The 13,350-nt window shown below is 46.9% G+C and overlaps 1 protein-coding gene across 4 annotated transcripts in view; it reads left to right on the top strand.

The window, feature by feature from the left end:
- The window catches only part of mtss1la (MTSS I-BAR domain containing 2a), a 28,435-nt gene extending 18,265 nt beyond the window's left edge, over positions 1 to 10,170 (top strand). The window contains exons 5-16 of one of the 4 annotated variants that reach the window (XM_037107952.1): positions 22 to 113; positions 205 to 279; positions 737 to 745; positions 2,518 to 2,675; positions 2,796 to 2,903; positions 3,914 to 4,011; positions 6,562 to 6,694; positions 7,268 to 7,342; positions 7,546 to 7,701; positions 8,050 to 8,226; positions 8,363 to 8,528; positions 8,711 to 10,170. In XM_037107952.1, the coding sequence (XP_036963847.1) occupies positions 22 to 113; positions 205 to 279; positions 737 to 745; positions 2,518 to 2,675; positions 2,796 to 2,903; positions 3,914 to 4,011; positions 6,562 to 6,694; positions 7,268 to 7,342; positions 7,546 to 7,701; positions 8,050 to 8,226; positions 8,363 to 8,528; positions 8,711 to 9,522 (2,059 nt within the window). In that variant the 3' untranslated portion in view covers positions 9,523 to 10,170. The remainder of the gene's footprint in view (positions 1 to 21; positions 114 to 204; positions 280 to 736; positions 746 to 2,517; positions 2,676 to 2,795; positions 2,904 to 3,913; positions 4,012 to 6,561; positions 6,695 to 7,267; positions 7,343 to 7,545; positions 7,702 to 8,049; positions 8,227 to 8,362; positions 8,529 to 8,710) is intronic. The other 3 variants (XM_037107953.1, XM_037107955.1, XM_037107956.1) reach the window with 3 other exon arrangements.
- The last annotated feature ends 3,180 nt before the right edge of the window (positions 10,171 to 13,350 follow it).

Below are 13,350 nucleotides of genomic sequence, written 5' to 3'. Positions count from 1 at the left end.
CCTCTCCTCTCTGCCGTGCAGTGCTCTTATGGAAGGCCTGGTGACGCCGCTCCAGGACAGGATCGAGGAATGGAAGAAGACGGCTAATCAGCTGGACAAAGACCATGCCAAAGGTCAATGAGCAGGAAACACACGCCGTCAATAGTTATAGCTCTGTGTATTGGATGAGAATTGACGCATGTTCGGCTTCTTTTCTCTTCACAGAATACAAGCGGTCTCGTCAGGAAATCAAAAGGAAGTCGCTAGATACCATAAAACTCCAGAAGAAAGCAAGAAAAGGTGAGGAAATGAAAAAGGGAACAAGAAACTGATAATTAATAAACCTGTGGATAAAAACACCCAGTACAACTTTACCGAGTCGTCTTGGCTTCTGCTCTTAACAATCGGTTCAGATTGAACTGGCGCCATCTAGAGCCTCGCGCCCGACATGACAACTCCATCAACTCAACACGCCTGGCACAGTTTCAGAGGCTGGATGATTAGTCAGCTTCTCCCTCATAAATCAAAGAAATGATCTTCCTCCCTGGCTGTGCTTGCGTTAGCCCCGACTGCTGGATGTGATTAAATTCCTATTTCAATCACAGACTCGTTCTACACCTGCCGCACGGCCTCGTCATAAACTTCCAGTGTGCCCTGATGTGATCCAGCTAACACTGCCTGTTCTTCTGTCTCCCCTCCCGCCTGTTTCTGAAACCTCTCCTCTGTTTCTCTCTGGCTCTTTTCCCCGTCGCTGTAGAGCTGCTAGGTATGTCTGCTGCGCTGTGTGAACACCTCATGAGATAGTTTTTATTAGAAAGGCATCGTGATCATCTTCAGATCAAACTGCCAGTCAAAGTAAACCCTGTGCTGTCTTTGCATTTTTGGTTAAAAGAAGGAGTTGTTTGACGTTTTTTTTTGTTTTTATTTTTTTTATTTTTGGGAAAATGCACATGGAAATGTGAGATTGATCCCTTACTCCTGTCTGCCACCACCAGCAGGAATTTAGCTTAGCTTAGCACACAGGTTTGAGCTTAGCTCCGCCCACAGGTAACAAAACGCACCCACCTGCTTCTCTCAGGTTCACTGATAAACATTAATCCGGTTGCTGTAACGTTGCAGAGCGAGCCAGCGTGCTCGTTTCCCCGTCATTTCCTGTATTTATGCTAAGCTAAGTTACCGCCTTACAGATATAACCTCGTCTAACTCCCAGCAAGAATAATAAATGAGTGTAAGTGAACAGGTTTTGAAAATAACAAAGAAGGATGAGTTCACCCAAAAATGAAAATTCCCTCACCATCTCCTCACTGCAGAACAGCGTTGCAGCGCTCTCCAAAACATTCGAAGTAGATGAGTAAAAACAACAGAACAAAACAAAATGGCTCCACACAGCTCGGTGTAAACCAGGCTCACTCCAAAGCTGCCGATGCTTTTAGCTTAGCAGCTGCAGTTGCTGAAGGTTTCAGCACTGCAAGCGGTGAAAATAACTATTTTTATGATCTTGCGGCTCGTGGAGTCATTGGTTACACCAGACGAGCTGTAAGGAGCCACTTCTGTTTTAGTTTTGTTTTATTCTGCTTGTCGACATCTACTTCAGTTGTTCAGGAGAACGCTGCAACTCTGTGTTGTTCCGATGCTCTAGAAATGTTTTGTTGGAACCACGAAAAACTTTAATGATGAATGCAGTTTTGTATTTTGGGGTGAACTCATCCTTTAACTATGGCTCTGTTCTATTTATATGCAGCAGTTTTTTGCACACGGATAGTTAGTAGATGTTTTTTAAAAGTAGCCTTCCTTTTTCTAAATGGCAGGAAACTTCCACTAGTTTGGCGACCGATCAGTCAGACAACCCGTCGCTCCTCGGAGTGAGAATAGCTTCTTTTTTTTTTTTTTAACGAGCTGACATTTGGCCCAACGATGGCGGCAAGCGTTTCAAAGTGTTCCACCAAACACACAAACTCCTGTTTCTTCTGGACTAAATGAGATTCTTAATTTAATGAGAGACAAAGACAGATGTAGTGTTCTGCCTGCTGGAGCCACCGAGAGCTTTCTGCGTGACAACAAATCTGAATTCACTCAAACTATATCTTCCTTCCTTGAGTGCTTTTTATTTTAAGATGGAACCAAAAATGCCAGGATACACTGCAGGGTGTGTTTTGTAAAAAAAAAAGAAAAGCTCATTACTGGCAGCACGACTCATACAACCAGTGAAGCATCTTCATGGTCATCTTCATTAATCACTTTGCCTTCGTTCATCCTCCGTATCGTCTCATGTCACTGTGGTATGCAGGCCTTGAACGCCTCTCACACATTCTGTTTACATCCGTGTGTCTGATCGGGTTCATTTCAGGTCATCAGCATCAGCTCATCATCGAGTGTCCCGTCATCCGTCACACACATGAACCGTCTGAGTGTGCTGTTCGTCCGTGCATTGACCTGTAGCGCACCAGCAGTTCATCATGTCTTCTAATCATCTCTCAATGTTTTTTTTTTTTTTTTTTACTCCCTCCTTCCTCCCTCCTCCACCCCTCGACCCTCCAGGCCGGGGGAACCTGCGCCCCCAGCTGGACAGCGCCATGCAGGACGTCAGCGACTTGTACCTGCTGATGGAGGAGACGGAGAAGCAGGCGGTGCGCAGAGCCCTCCTGGAGGAGAGAGGCCGTTACTGTACATTCATCAACATGCTTCAGCCGGTGGTGGTGAGCGACACTTCTGCCTTTTGTCACGGCGCTGATGTGTACAGATGTGCTCCTCTGATTGCTCTAGTCGTTGCTGGTGGCTGTTTTTAACTCGACCCCGTCCTGTTGTTCCCCCTCCAGAACGTGGAGATCGCCATGCTGGGAGAGATCACACACTTGCAGGCCATTGTTGATGACCTCACCGTGCTGACTGAAGACCCGCACAAGCTGCCGCCAGCCAGTGAGCAGGTAAAACCATCAGAACGCTCACAGACAGATGTTTTTTAAATGTCCGAGGCAAACACAATCTTATGATTTGGCTTCAGATTGATTTGACAGACAAACAGCATCGATTTGAACTTACGGAGCCAACAGTCAGCTTGATTTCTACAGTTGTGTTTGTGCCGATATTGTTGGTTTCTAACTGTTGCCGACTTCTTTTATGTAAGCTAACACTCTGGAAACACTCTGCCAATTGTATTACACATTAAAGGGTGTTTACAGGCCTTGTGGATTCTTTGTATGTGGGGAAAAAGTAGTTTGAAACAATTATAATGATGAAGATGGTCACTTACAAGTACTTTCTGTCTGTTCAAAGCTCAATGTAACATTTATTTTTTACTTCATTTACCTTTATTGGTGTCCCTAATTATAGAAAAAGACCTTCTTAGGTTTATTTTTTGGGAGTATTGAGTTCCACTCGCTCCATCCATCTGCTGTAAATCCTCCTGAGAGCACCACGTGGGGATCAGCCTGGCAGAGGAAACAAATGCACTGTTTTTTCCAGCATGTGCTGTGAGCTATATTAACCATCTGTTTAAAGATATTAGATAACCTTTTTTTTCTGGAAGATGAAACTATATGTTAGTAACTAATGAATGAGCAACAGACAGGCTGGAGGACGGTCAAAGGTTTCGTCTTTTCACGACGTTTGTTGGCAGAATATTAGAAAATAATACGCAGATCCTTCAGCATCCTCAGAGCGTTCAGAGGTTGATGGGAGGATTTTTGTGTTTTCTGTTCTCTCTCCCCTCCTTGATCGTCTCACCACAGCCTGGCTGAGCTGACCTGTTTCCAAATGAATTAATCCTCTCATATGTCCCTCAGCACGGCTTAAATAATAACTTGTTCTGTTTGGGGAAATGTTGGAACAAGTCGTAATCCACAGTAACTTATCACAATCTGTCTGAAACAGTGTTGCCCTCTTGTGTTGTTGCCACTGTTGTCGTCACCGCTCGGTCATGTGTTGCTGCTCGCAGGTGATCCGGGACTTGAAGGGTTCTGATTACAGCTGGTCCTACCAGACCCCTCCTTCCTCCCCGAGCAGCACCGGCTCCAGGAAGAGCAGCATGTGCAGGTACATCCAATAAACACACACAATGTAGTGATTGTACATATATAGACGTGGTGTGTTGGGCCAGATGTGTTCAGAGGGGATGAATTATTAAAGGCTGTCATGTGCACCAGGTGACCTCGCTCCCTCAGCGCTCAGCCAGACTATCAGTGACAGTCGACACGCTGCACTCGGTGTATCTTGCCAGCTTCGCGGCTCTTGCTCCTGGCAGATTTGCACTTCTCAAGCTTCTTACAGCCAGATTAGGACCAAAGCTGTGAAACATTACAGCCTGACAGCCGTGAGCCCGCATGAGAACCAAAATCCTACATTTTAGGAAGTCTAATCGTGATAGTTCAGCAATTTAATCAGGCATATAGGTCAAAAGGTGCACTCCAGGTCACGAAACAGGCTTTTCTTTACAAATGAAACCCCGTAATGTGGAGTTACAGGATCTGTGAACCTGGTTATCACACGTTAACAGCTCACGTGACACTTCCTGTCACAGCCTCTCTGATAGCTGCAGCAATTAGCGCCGCCGCCTGTTTTTTGTCTGTCTTTTACACTTGAATGCAGTTCAAGTTCGTTCATAAGCTGTTACTTTCTCAGTTGATGTTTGGAGGGTAAAATGAGGACCTGGCCTTGAATTTTTTTTTTTTTTTATCTCCGTAATGTCAGTTTTTCTGTTGAACTTTACAGAAACAACCTTGGTTTCAGCTTGATTGCTTTTCAGTTCATCCACTAAGTCTGTAAAAGAGTTCTGACAAGCCAAAAGGTCAAAGAGTTTCTCTCTTCTTGCCACGGTGGAGTTATGGATAGGGAAAAAAATGTTTTAAATCCCCAAGTATAACAGGATTTTCTCAATATAACGGTGATTCAGAGACATTTAATAAATGTGATGGAGAGACGAAGGTCTCGTTGCGAGTTCGAAGAACAACAAGGAGCGTTTCAGTGCAGAGAGAGAACGAGGACATACGGAGATCGTCGAGTTACGAATCATTTAAGGTCATTTGATTTGTCATTTTTAATTTGGCACGTCTCCTTAAGCGTCATCCTCGAGGACGAAGATTAAGGAGATATGGTAATTGTCAGATATGTTCCAGATGGGGAGAGAGCAGCGCAGAGGGAAAGGTTGCACATTTTGAAATGCGTGGGCGACGACGACGAGTGAGAGCGACAGCAGAAAGTGTGAAGACAGCTGTTAGTGTTCAGAGGGAAAGTCAAATCAAAGGAGGGAAAAGTTTTTAATGCTCTTTGATGCACCGAAATTAGAAGAACTGCATCATTTGGACTGTTTCGCTCAACGCCGTCTTCATGTTCTCTCGCTGTTGTGATCAATTTTTCATTCCGCTTTTTTGCTGTTTTCTCGGCGGCTTCAACACAAATCCTGCCGCAACAGGTTTCAGAACAAGAAGAGGAGGGAAAAACACCCTTCATCACAGTCCTGTTGTTATTTTACACGAATACTGGTTTTATAGAAGATCTCTGATGCCAAAATGAAAACAAACGCAGCACAGAAATAAAGTAGACTTTGTATTTGTATTGTTATGAAATGAATTTACTGTGACTGATGATGAACACATTTTAATAGAACACTTAATTATCCTTTTGTCTTCGTTCGAGAATAAGAGAATAAATGTTATTTTTTTATTTATTGAAAAATGTCTGATATAGGATATGAATCCTCTTTTCAGACTCGAAACAAATTGGACAACAAAAAATAACCTCTTTATAATAAATATACTGGTAAACGATCACATTATTTTTCATGAACGATTATTACTCAGCTTTTTGATAAAACAAAATATCCTTTGTCGACCCAAATCTATCCAGCCTGGACCCGGATGTCTGTGTTGTGCAGCAGCGTCGACCCGACGAGAAGAAAAGTGCAAAACACAACCGTTATTTTTCCTCATGATAATTTTTTTCTTTGAGCTCTTCCTGAGATGCATTGTCCCCGCCACAATAAAATACAAACAACCGACCAATCACTGCCTCGGGGGCGGCGGGGGGTGGGGGGGTGTTATGTCCAATGAGTGAGGCCCGGCGCTGCTGACAGGGACTGATGGCAGCTATAAAAGACGACCTTTCACATTAAAAGAGGTTTCTGGCGTGGCGGCTGGCTGCAGGGACGTTTAGCACCGACTGCACATCCAGTTTCATTTATGATTGAAGATCCTTCGAACAGCTGACGGTCGATCACAGATGTGAGGCTCCCAGCCGCCCCCGCAGGGAACGCTTTTAATGTGACAGACTGTCCGTCACAGCTGCTGTCAGGTCGTCACCCCCCCCCACTGTGACGGGACACAGTTGATTGTAATGTTAAAGGTGCACACCGTAGTTTAAAGGAGAAGAGGAAGATCTTTATTGACTGAAACTACATAAAGCCCCTTTAAGTTTTTGTCTTCTTTCTTCTTGTAAACTGAATCGTTGCTGGTTTCTTGCTGCTCTCTGCTGGACGACACTGAAATGCTGTGCAACTTTTCAACTCAGGATGTAAATAGATGTAAATAATGAATATGTAAATCTTCCGTACACGTAGAGTCACACACTGATGTGATATCCTGTCCGCAGCCTCCTCCAGATGCCCTCGGCTGGAGCACATCGGCTCAGCAGCGTCTCCTCCCACGACTCGGGCTTCGTCTCCCAGGACGCCAACACCCACTCCAAGCCTCCGTCGCCCATGCCCTCTGACATCACCAGCCAGGTACCGCAGCAGTCTCTCCAGCCGTCACACTGAAGTTCACACTGTGATCAGGAGGGGATGAGGGATGTTACTGCAGCAGGACTTGTTAGCTCCGCGCGTTGCACAAGCGGTGCAGCTGCAGGGGGGGAAGCATGACACAGAAACTGAAATAATTCTCCGTCCGTTTTCTGGCGCCAGTCTTGTTTGTGTTTCAGAGGTAGAATCATGTCAAGTCTCAATAAGAGCTTGATAACCAAACTCAGCCAGAGCTGCTCGCTGCAGCAGAGCTTGACCAGTTATATCCCTGGACTGAGGTAGTTATTCAGGCTCTCACGGTCTGAACTTATTTCTAGTGTACATAACAAACTCCCCAGCACACCGACTGATGCAATGCTCTTTTCAGAATAAATGATCTTACAGGCTACTTTACTTTCAGTCTAGGCTGCGGTGTGTGTGTAGATCCCCTCAGAGACGAAAATACCTCCCTCCTCCTAAAGCTCATCAACTCTCGCCCTCTTCCTGTGCATCTCTCATCTCTCACACCTTTCTCTCCATTTCCTCTCCCCATTTTGTACTTCATCTTCCCGTTACCAGAAATCAACAAGCTCAGCCTCTTCTGAGGCTTCAGAAACCTGCCAGTCTGTCAGCGAGTGCAACTCTCCTACAGCGGTTAGTACTGCATGCTTCTCATCGCTTTATTGGACACACACACACACACACACACACACACACACAATGTGCTGTGCGTTATTACTCACTGTCATCTATATTGTTAAGAGGCCTGTGGGCTCCACTCGACAGCCGCGGGGCGGTTTGACGTGGACTGTTCACAGGTGTTGAGCACTCTGACTCAGACTTGTCTTGTTCCGCAGTTTGGCTCATGCTCATCCTTCGGTACCTTTCGCCCTGCTTTCTCTCACACTGGCACCATCAGGCCTCTCTCTGTCATACTTCCTGCGTCCCCCACATTTAACCACTCCCCTGGATCCAACACCCCCTCACCTACATCAAAGATTCCTAGCTGGAAGGTTTGTTTTCATTTGCAATTTTACTTTTGGGTTTGCCCTTCTTAAAACTTGTGTTGCTTCTTTGCTTCTCGTGTTTTATTGCCTTCATAACGACTGACCTCGCGGTCGCCATTTAGCTGGTGCTCATCGAGCTCAGTTTTCATATCTTTCCTCGCAAAGATGCGCTAAACTGAGACTGCTCTCTTCACTTAACAACGCTCACATAGCCTAATGTCTGCATCAGCTTCTAACCAGCTCATGAGCCAAATCAGCGGCTTCCATGTTTAACCGACTGCACGCCTGTTTGGATGGCGAGCGCTGCAGACGCACGGTGGGGAGACAGTCTCATTTTTCCTTCTGCTACCGCAGGACTGGGCCAAGTCGAGCTCCTGCGAGCCATCACTGGCCAGCACTCTGCAGCGTAGGAGGGAGTCTGTGGATAAGATGAGAGAACTTGAAGCTCCGCCCAGTCCGCTGGGGTATTCTGGGATGCAACCAGATGATCCGCACCGAGCGAGAGTTGGCCCAGGAACCATTGCAGCCAAGGTAAGAGTGAAAAATGTAAATTTAAGCATATGAATATCTGTGCTGTGAGAATATAAGTGTGGTGAATTGCATATGTAAATATGTGCTAATCTTTATGTATGTCCTGTGTGTGTGTGTGTGTGTGTGTGTGTGTCAGCATGGCGAGCCGCTCTCTCCAGCAGCCAGTACCCTCGCTATGGTCCTGACCCGAGGTTTGAGCATGGAGCAGCAGAAGAGCAGCAGGGACTCTCTGCAGTACTCCAGCGGCTACAGCACCCAGACCAACACCCCGTCCTGCTCCGAGGACACCATACCCTCTCAAGGTGCAGCTCTCAGCCTCAGCAGACATTAATAGCCCAGAGTTTCTATTTTCTGTGTTAATGTGGAGACATTGTTGTGTTGTTCAGTAGTTAATACCCCCCTGCCTTCAGCGCTGACACGATTAAAGTAAACAAGCTGCAGAATAACTTCTAGAAACATGCTCATGATTCACTTTCACCTCCAGGTTCTGATTACGAGTGCTACTCTCTCAACGGGGATGCTGACAGTGAAGGACAGGCCGACTTTGACAAGTCCTCCACCATCCCGCGACACAGCAACATCGCTCAGAGCTACCGCCGCATGATCCAAACCAAGAGGCCCGCCAGCACAGCAGGTCTGCCCGCAGGTAAGACCCTGCAGGGAACGCCAAACGGTGCAGGCAGCTCTGGAGCCATCTCGTCGGGGACGGCCACCATCCGCAGGACGCCGTCCTCCAAAACTGGAGTGAGGCGCACGCCGTCCACATCCGGCCCCATTCCCATCCGGCCCCCCATCGTGCCAGTTAAGACGCCCACAGTGCCAGATTCTCCCGGGTATGCCAGCCCCTCGCAGCATCGCGTGGGCAGCGAGGAGTTTCTGTACCCTGATGACCCATCTAGTGGTGACTACATGAGGGCTTCTCCAAAGCGGATGAGCCTCCCTGACACAGCTTGGGGCTGTGGAGGAGGAGGAGGAGGAGGAGGGGCGGACAGGACTGTTTACGCCCAGCAGGCCCCCGGCATGGCCGCCCACAGTGCTGAGGAGGACCCTCTGCTCGCTGCCAACCGCCACAGCCTGGTGGAGAAGATAGGGGAGCTGGCAGCCAGCGCCCACGCCCTCGGTGAGGGCCACTTCCCCTTCCAAAGCTCACTGCCAGGGGATCCGGCTCTGTGTGCGCCCCAGGAGCCGTCCTCCATGACACAGGAAGACAAAGATATGCTGGTGTCAATACGCCGGGGCGTGAGGCTCCGCAAGACAATGACCGACGACAGGTCTGCTCCCAGGATTCTGCGGTAGCTGAGGGGGAGGAAGGCTGTGACGCAGCAGCTGTGGTGCCCGAACTCACAAACTGAAGCTCTGTAGTGAAACGACACACATGAACTGTGGTACAAAGTAACGGAGAGGATGTTAACATGTGGTGAACGAAGGCCAGTTCGGAGTAATGACCATGAACAAATGTCGAGTCATTTCATGTCATGTATGTATTGCGTACGTACAAAGTAATCCATATTTTTTTGGTTTTTAATTCTTCTGTTTGGTTTCTGTTTTTTTTTTTTTCTCGTCTGTGGGCGTCGTGGCTGTTTTCTGTCTGCTCCCCGTGTGACCGCTCGTCTCAGCCCAGTCTGTCCCTTTTCTTTAGAGCCGGCGGTGACGAAGACGTCGCCACTGTTAGGGATCGAACGCTCCCGTGTCTTTGTTTTTGCTCGTATGATTATTCTAATATTGTGCATTTCTTAATTAACACAGCCACCTGTCAGTGCTCTGTGAGCCTGTCTGTATGTTGTGTTGCTCATCATTACTGTACACGTACCGTATTACTGTTTTTTTTTGTCTCATAAGCTGAACAGCAGCTGTGTAAGTCATGTAAAATAGGAGCAATATGGCAGTGTTTTTATTGCTGTACTGTACTGTCAATATATTCTGCAATTAAACAGGCTTTTTACTGTTGAACGGCTCGATTGTCTTGGTCAGAAAATTAAGTGCATTTATTACTAATTGAAAATCATCCGACCGTGTTGTCTAGGATGTAAATAATCTGATAATCTGCTGATGATGAGGTGCACTCCGCTGTACTTGCAGCTGTTATTACTTTATGCACCAATATTATTTTAATTGAAAAGTATATTACAAAATCTAAAGTGGGTTTCAACTGTTTTCCTCAGGCTTTGTTGGGTTTTTTTTTTTTATTCCTTCAATACTTTCTCCACTCTAGACTTTTTGAAACAGTGTAATTTTATTAAGCGCTTTATTTTTTTCCCCAGCAGCGTTCTCCACTTCTTCTTCTTTTTTTTAATGCTGCAGTTAAACCATCAGTGTTTTACGACTCGTCCAGCACAGTCATCTTAATTTTTTTTTTTTTTTTTTTTATCAGTCTGGACGCTGTAATTTCATCTGAAAACCCCAATTTCAAACTTTTTTAAGAGAGTGTTTTATTTTTCCCAGTTAATTTTAATGCGAGATCACAATGTGCGCCACGCTGCAGTACTGTGGGGCGACAGAAGGGGGCGCCAGAGATCCTCCACTGTGGGTGAGTGAGTGTACAAACTGGGGCCAGAACAAGCAGTAATGGAGGACAGCCAGGAAATCACTGCTTCTGTCAGGAAGTGTGGCAGCGAGCAGTGTGAATGAAGAGAGAGATGAAGAAGAGGAAGAGGAGGAGGTGGTGAAGGAGGTGAAGGAGGAGGAGGTGAAGGAGGTGAAGGAGGAGGAGGTGAAGGAGGAGGAGGTGAAGGAGGTGAAGGAGGTGGAGGAGGTGAAGGAGGTGAAGGAGGAGGAGGAGGTGAAGGAAGTGAAGGAGGAGGAGGAGGTGAAGGAGGAGGAGGTGAAGGAGGAGGTGAAGGAGGTGAAGGAGGAGGAGGTGAAGGAGGTGAAGGAGGAGGAGGAGGAGGTGAAGGAGGAGGAGGTGAAGGAGGTGAAGGAGGAGGAGGAGGAGGTGAAGGAGGAGGAGGTGAAGGAGGAGGAGGAGGTGAAGGAGGAGGAGGAGGTGAAGGAGGAGGTGAAGGAGGAGGAGGAGGTGAAGGAGGAGGTGAAGGAGGAGGAGGAGGTGAAGGAGGAGGAGGTGAAGGAGGTGAAGGAGGAGGTGAAGGAGGACGAGGTGAAGGAGGAGGAGGAGGTGAAGGAGGTGAAGGAGGAGGAGGAGGAGGTGAAGGAGGAGGAGGAGGAGGAGGAGGAGGAGGAGCAGAAGGAGGTGCAGAAGGAGGAGGAGGTGAAGGAGGAGGTGAAGGAGGAGGAGGAGGTGAAGGAGGAGGAGGTGAAGGAGGAGGTGAAGGAGGTGAAGGAGGAGGAGGAGGTGAAGGAGGTGAAGGAGGAGGTGAAGGAGGTGAAGGAGGAGGAGGAGGAGGAGGAGGTGAAGGAGGTGAAGGAGGAGGTGAAGGAGGAGGAGGAGGAGGAGGAGGTGAAAGAGGTGAAGGAGGAGGTGAAGGAGGAGGAGGAGGAGGAGGTGAAGGAGGAGGAGGTGAAGGAGGAGGAGGTAAGGACGAACAACATTCATGTTCCACCAGTGAAACACTGGAAACATGTTAGCATCCAAACATGGCCCCAAACTGCTTTAGCTAGCTGCAATATATATAAACATGTGACATGAACTGTTAAGAGAAGCTACACACATTCAACAGTGTTATTATTATTATTATTATTATTATTATTATTAGTGATTATATCTGTTGTAGTTTGTTTTATTAATATTAATATATCAATTAGTGAAGTGAAGCTGTTATTACTAATGTAGCTGCTGTATCCCCTCTGCTCCCATCTCACCCTCCCTCCCTCCCTCTCCTTTCCTTCTCTCTGTTTCTCTCCTCGACTTTCACCCCCCCCCTACCTTTCTTCTTCCCTCTCTCTCTTCTCTCTCCCCTTTCCATCTCTTTCTCCCCCTTCTTTCTCTCTCCCCTTTAATTCCCTCTCTCTCCCCATCTTCCTTCTCTCTCTCTAACCATTTAATTCTCTCCCTCTCTCTCTCTCTCTCTCTCTGGTCCTTCTCCTGGTTTCTTCCTGTTCAAAGTTTCTTCTTCACGAGTTAATCGTCGTCTCTCTATAAGTAAATTAATGCAGTGAGTGAATTTTGGACCTGCTCGGTTTAGAAAGTGACTCTCGGTGCATCGCACGTGAAGATCGATTGAGATCAGCTGAACAAATCGCTTCTATTTATCTTTGCCAGCACCCTATTTAGTAATGTTGGCTTTTATTTTGAAAAACCAAACTCTCAGAGGCAGGCGAGGTGAGATGTGTGTTTCCTGGGAGCCGGTTAAATCCTCCTCATTATTCTTTAAATGATTGGTCCTGCTGGAAAACAGCCTCCCGTCCTCCCTGCTTAAAGCCTTTTCACCCCGGACAATGGTGGTGATGAACGGCGGGCGTACATTCGCCTCTACTGTATGATGTATGAGAACAAGGTCGGTGTAGAGCTGCTGCTGTTATTAAGAGGCCACTTAAACAGTGTGCTCTGGTTAAAAAAAAAATGAGTTCAAAGAATTAAAAGAAAACTGAGTGTTTTTGAGACAGACGAGGATGTAACGGATCTATTTTAGTCCCTCTGGTGCTGACTCACCACCGCTGACAGCTCTCAGTGGTTCTGCTAAAAAGAAAGATGGAGGCTGAGGAGGACCAGATGATGAAGATCACGCTGGTGGATCCAGTTGGGTCCAACCGTGGATGATGGAGTTGTCCTGTGTTTAAGGCTCATGCGTAAACGATACGTGAGATGCTGCGGGACCACCGCGATGAAGAGAAATTACTGTGAAGTTTTTCTTCACGTGGGCCCCAAACGGCTCCCTCCTCTTAATCCTCCCAACCTCATAAATAGCACATTATTAAATCTGCGCTATTAGTTCGTAGCCTTGAACTGGTCGTGTAATGTGAAACCTGCCTAATTGCCGGAGCTCGCTGGGATAATTAACTGAGAAAAAGGGAGTTCGAGGAGTTTTCATCCTGCATCCGAGGTAATATTCACGCCTTTCAAAGAGATCATCATCTCAGCCTCATCCAAAAAAACTCACCTCGCAGTCGGCCGAAGTGCGAGGAGACACTAATTTTCATTTTCTTTTATTTTTCAATGACTGTCTCCGGTGTCTCTTTTTTTCCATGATGTGAGGTATCTTTTAATGTGCTGGTAGGAAGCAGGAACAA

Source organism: Acanthopagrus latus, chromosome 8, assembly GCF_904848185.1.
Source record: "Acanthopagrus latus isolate v.2019 chromosome 8, fAcaLat1.1, whole genome shotgun sequence".
Classification (NCBI taxonomy): Eukaryota; Metazoa; Chordata; class Actinopteri; order Spariformes; family Sparidae; genus Acanthopagrus; species Acanthopagrus latus.
Note: the sequence above shows the minus strand (reverse complement) of the source record. Positions and strands in the feature narration are given on the sequence as shown.